At 41.7% G+C, this 3835-nt stretch overlaps 1 protein-coding gene across 1 annotated transcript in view; it reads right to left on the bottom strand.

Moving 5' to 3' along the window:
• The window catches only part of LOC102772549 (oligophrenin-1), a gene marked incomplete at both ends in the record, with an annotated part of 59022 nt that overhangs the window by 47332 nt on the left and 7855 nt on the right, over positions 1-3835 (bottom strand). Inside the window, one exon of the mRNA XM_006756903.1 lies at positions 2243-2353. Coding sequence (XP_006756966.1) covers positions 2243-2353 — 111 coding nt within the window. The remainder of the gene's footprint in view (positions 1-2242; positions 2354-3835) is intronic.

The raw sequence follows: 3835 nt of genomic DNA, 5'->3' as shown, positions 1-3835 counted from the left end.
TGACAAAGCCTACTGTATACCAGGCCTTACCTCTGGTATGTATATCTGCTTTGCTTTGGGGCAATTTGTGTTAAAAGAGTGAGGGGTCCAGAGATTCAGAGAACTTGGCTACTATAGCTAAATCTCCTCTGGTACCCCCATGTATTCCAAATTTGTATTTCCAGTCTCTTTATTAATTTTCATACCACCCTTCTCCAGATTCCTGAACCCTTCTAGATGCTGAGAAACACCCCAGCATACACTACCACTACTCTATCCCAAAACAACCTCTTCTCTTGCTTAGAGCAGTGCACTAACCTCCTAACTGGTTTCTCCACTCACAATGTTGGCTTCTTCCAAGCCATTCTCCATAATAAAATCAGCTCATATTATATCCTGCTTAATATCCATCAAAGGTTTCCCTTAGACTACAACCCAAATACCTTACCGTAGCTATAGGTCCCATACCTTCCTTTCAGATATTGTTTGCTGCCATTCCCTTATATCTCACCAGTATTTTATTCCTTGATTACACCATTCTTTTCTAAGTTAAGGACTGCATATGTCTGTGTTTCTATGCCTGAAATGTTCTTTCCCCATTATTCACATTGCCTCACCTTTGCTTTCTTTAGATCTTAATGACAATTTTAGAGGACCTCCTTGACTACATGACCTAAAGTAGCTGCCCATTTTGTTCTTTGTTTTAGTGCTTATTACAACTAACGATTATTTTATTTATGTACTAGAGGCCCGCTGCACAAAATTTGGTCACAGATAGGGTCCCTAGGCCTGGCCAGAGATCAGGGCCAATCTGTGGGGTGACTGGTGGGGCGATCAGGGGACCCTGCCGGCACCTACCTTTGCTGGCATGGAGCTGCCTGCTCACCAGCTTTCCTCTCTGCTACCACCACTGGTCACCTCACTCTGCGGGGCAACCAGTGGGGTACTCGGGGGGCCCCTATTGGCAGCTGCCTTTGCTGGCCTGGGGCCTGCAGGCTGGGGGCAGCTTCTGTGTTGAGCGTCTGCCCCTGGTGGTAAGTGCACATCATAGTGACCAGTCATTCCGCTGGTTGTTCCACCATTGGGTTGATTTGCATATTAGGCTTTTATTATATAGGATATTTTCCTTCCCTTTGGTCTACCGACATGAGACAGTAGTATCCATAATGACAGAAACTGAGTCTGCCTTGTTCACTATAGCAAAACCAGTGTTTAGCACAGTGCCCAATACATAATAGAAGCACAATAAATGTTTATGGGATGAATGAATAAATACTTGTTTGCACATATACATATGCAGACATATATAAATGACAGATACACATAAACACAGATGCATATATTAATTTGCAATATATGCATGTTTATGCACATACATATACACACACCCAAATCTACAAGTACATGGGTATATGCAGATAGAAAACAAATGTAATACGTACATAGAGAATATGGGAAGAAAATGCCACAGTATTCACAGTCATTATCTCTGTATGGGGAATTTGTTTTTTGTTTTGTTTTTCTTTTTTTTAAATTTTGTTTTATTGCTTAAAATATTACAAAGAGTGGTATATATTTTCCCCCCTTTGTTTTTCTTATAATTTATTCTAGCTTTCCTGCAATAAGAATACATTTGTTATAATAAAAAGTTGTTAAAATTCAACATAGCTGTCAAACCAAAGTACATCTTATTTTATAACAAATTAAGGAGATTTAAGTAAAGAAAAAAGTTAAAGAAAATAGAAGTAAAAGTGTTAGAATGGGAAGTCATTGAGTACACAGGAAATGAGTTCCTAGCACAGTGCCTGGGATATGATGGGTATTTTAAAAGGCTTTATGAAAGCGTGAGAGGAAGAAAGGAAGGAGAACGAGGTAAAAAGAAGGGAGACAGAGCCCAGCAGATGTAGGATCCATCGATGATATTTCTCTCTCATCTACCAGTATCTCTCTATCCCTCTCCCTTCTTCTCTCTCTAAAAAAAAAAAAAAAATCAATGAAAATGTGTGTGTGTGTGTGTGTGTGTGTGTGTGTGTGTGTGTGTGTTTAAAGGGAGACAGAGAAAGCCAGGGAACAAAAGAACAAGAATGGAATAAAATAAAGAATAAGCATAGCTAGAGAGAAAACATGGGTGAGGAAAGATTCGTTTTTAAACAGGGATTATCTTTCACATTCTTCGAGGTTCCAATTTTGTGATCAAAGTTCTCTGTATTTACCAAGCATTTGGTAAATATTTCTAGAGCATTAACCAACAGATAGGACTTACCGGCTCCACAATATTGAACTTCTTGGACTCCTGAACTTCCTGGATTTGATAAACATAATCAAGGGAGGACTCAAAAAAAATGTGCCTCTCCTTGTCCACCTGCAGGTCTGCCTGTGTAAGAAGGGTAGCAAATGTTACAAATCAGCATAGTCATTCATGCAAGTCAGTACTTATGGGATCAACAGAATGCTAGAGCTAGAGGAGACTTTAGCCACCAAGTAGTGATCTTATTTCTTTGTTTTACAATTAGGGAACATGAAGCCAAGAGATAAAAGGTGATTGACACAAGACTTCAGTTTCTGGTCCTATAAGTAAGAAGCCTGTTAAGTTGTCATGTCTATTGTCATTCATGAAAAAAGCTGAACAAGGTGAAAAATCAACAACTCCTCTTAGATCCAGCAGAGAATTGAAATCAGAGAGAACAATATCTCAAAAACTGTATAGACATTTGAATATGGAGGATCAAAGCTGGTCCTGCAGCCTATATCTGATATTTAAGAACTCTTTAGTAGGTCCAAGACGGTGGCATTTGTGAACAGTGAGCTTGCACTCTCCCAAAAACACATTCAATGTATCCCTATATTTACAGAAATTCTTCCTGAAAGACAACTGAGAGCCTTTTCAATAGATTCTGCACAACAAACAAGAGAGAAAGAGAGAGAGAAAAGGGGGGTGGGAGATAGAGAAGGCTGAGGAACTGCAAGAGCTCTCCAGGAGCTGAGGGAACAGCCCAGGACCAGAGGAACTGGTGCACATCATTGTTTACAGCTCCCAGGCATGTGGATGGCAGATGGAAGCTCCATCCAGGTTCTATGGACAACCTGCAGGTGCTGCAGCACATCCTCAGCCACCACTCCTGGACTTAGATCAAACAGAAGAAGGAGGGCATGATAGCTTGCATCAAAGGAGCTTCTTCACTCAGAGACTGATCCAGCAGATGTGGCAGGGTTATGTTTCGAGTTTATGCTTTACCCATTGGGTTGCACATACATGGGGTGCTCCTCTGCCTGGAAAGAATATAAAAGTAGCAAAAGACTGTGGTCCCTGGCTATAGGGATATCCTATCCAGAGGAAGTGCACAGAGAGTGGGGTGCTGCTACTCCTAGAAAGAGTATGGAGCTGGTAAATGGGCTGTGGTGCCAGCACACAGAACTGCCCCATCAGAGAAAGTGCAGAGATTGGGGGGGCACTGCTGCATGCACATGTGGGGCTACTCTGCCCAAAGAAAACACAGATCTAGTAAAACTTTGCAGATCAATGCAGAGTGAGTTGGCTGCTCCCATACATTTGGGTAGGGTTGCCGAGCCAAGAGAAGGTAAAGAACAAAGTAAAGCTATTTGCACAAACAAGGCTGCACCACCAAAAGAAAGGGTGGAGCTAATAAGTGGTTGAAATACAAGAAAGCGAGATTAGCACCGCCCTAGAGATCCAACACAGAAGCTCTCACACTGAAGACACAGCTGACTCTCATAGCAAGTTAGCCTGGAGGTCAAATCACCCCCGGTATTGCCGACAACAATCAAGGCTTAACTACAACAAGACTGCGTACAAAGACCACAAGGGGGTGCACCAAGAAAGCATAAATAATGTGGA

The sequence above is a fragment of the Myotis davidii genome, unplaced genomic scaffold (genome assembly GCF_000327345.1).
Source record: "Myotis davidii unplaced genomic scaffold, ASM32734v1 scaffold2214, whole genome shotgun sequence".
Lineage (NCBI taxonomy): Eukaryota > Metazoa > Chordata > Mammalia > Chiroptera > Vespertilionidae > Myotis > Myotis davidii.
Note: the sequence above shows the minus strand (reverse complement) of the source record. Positions and strands in the feature narration are given on the sequence as shown.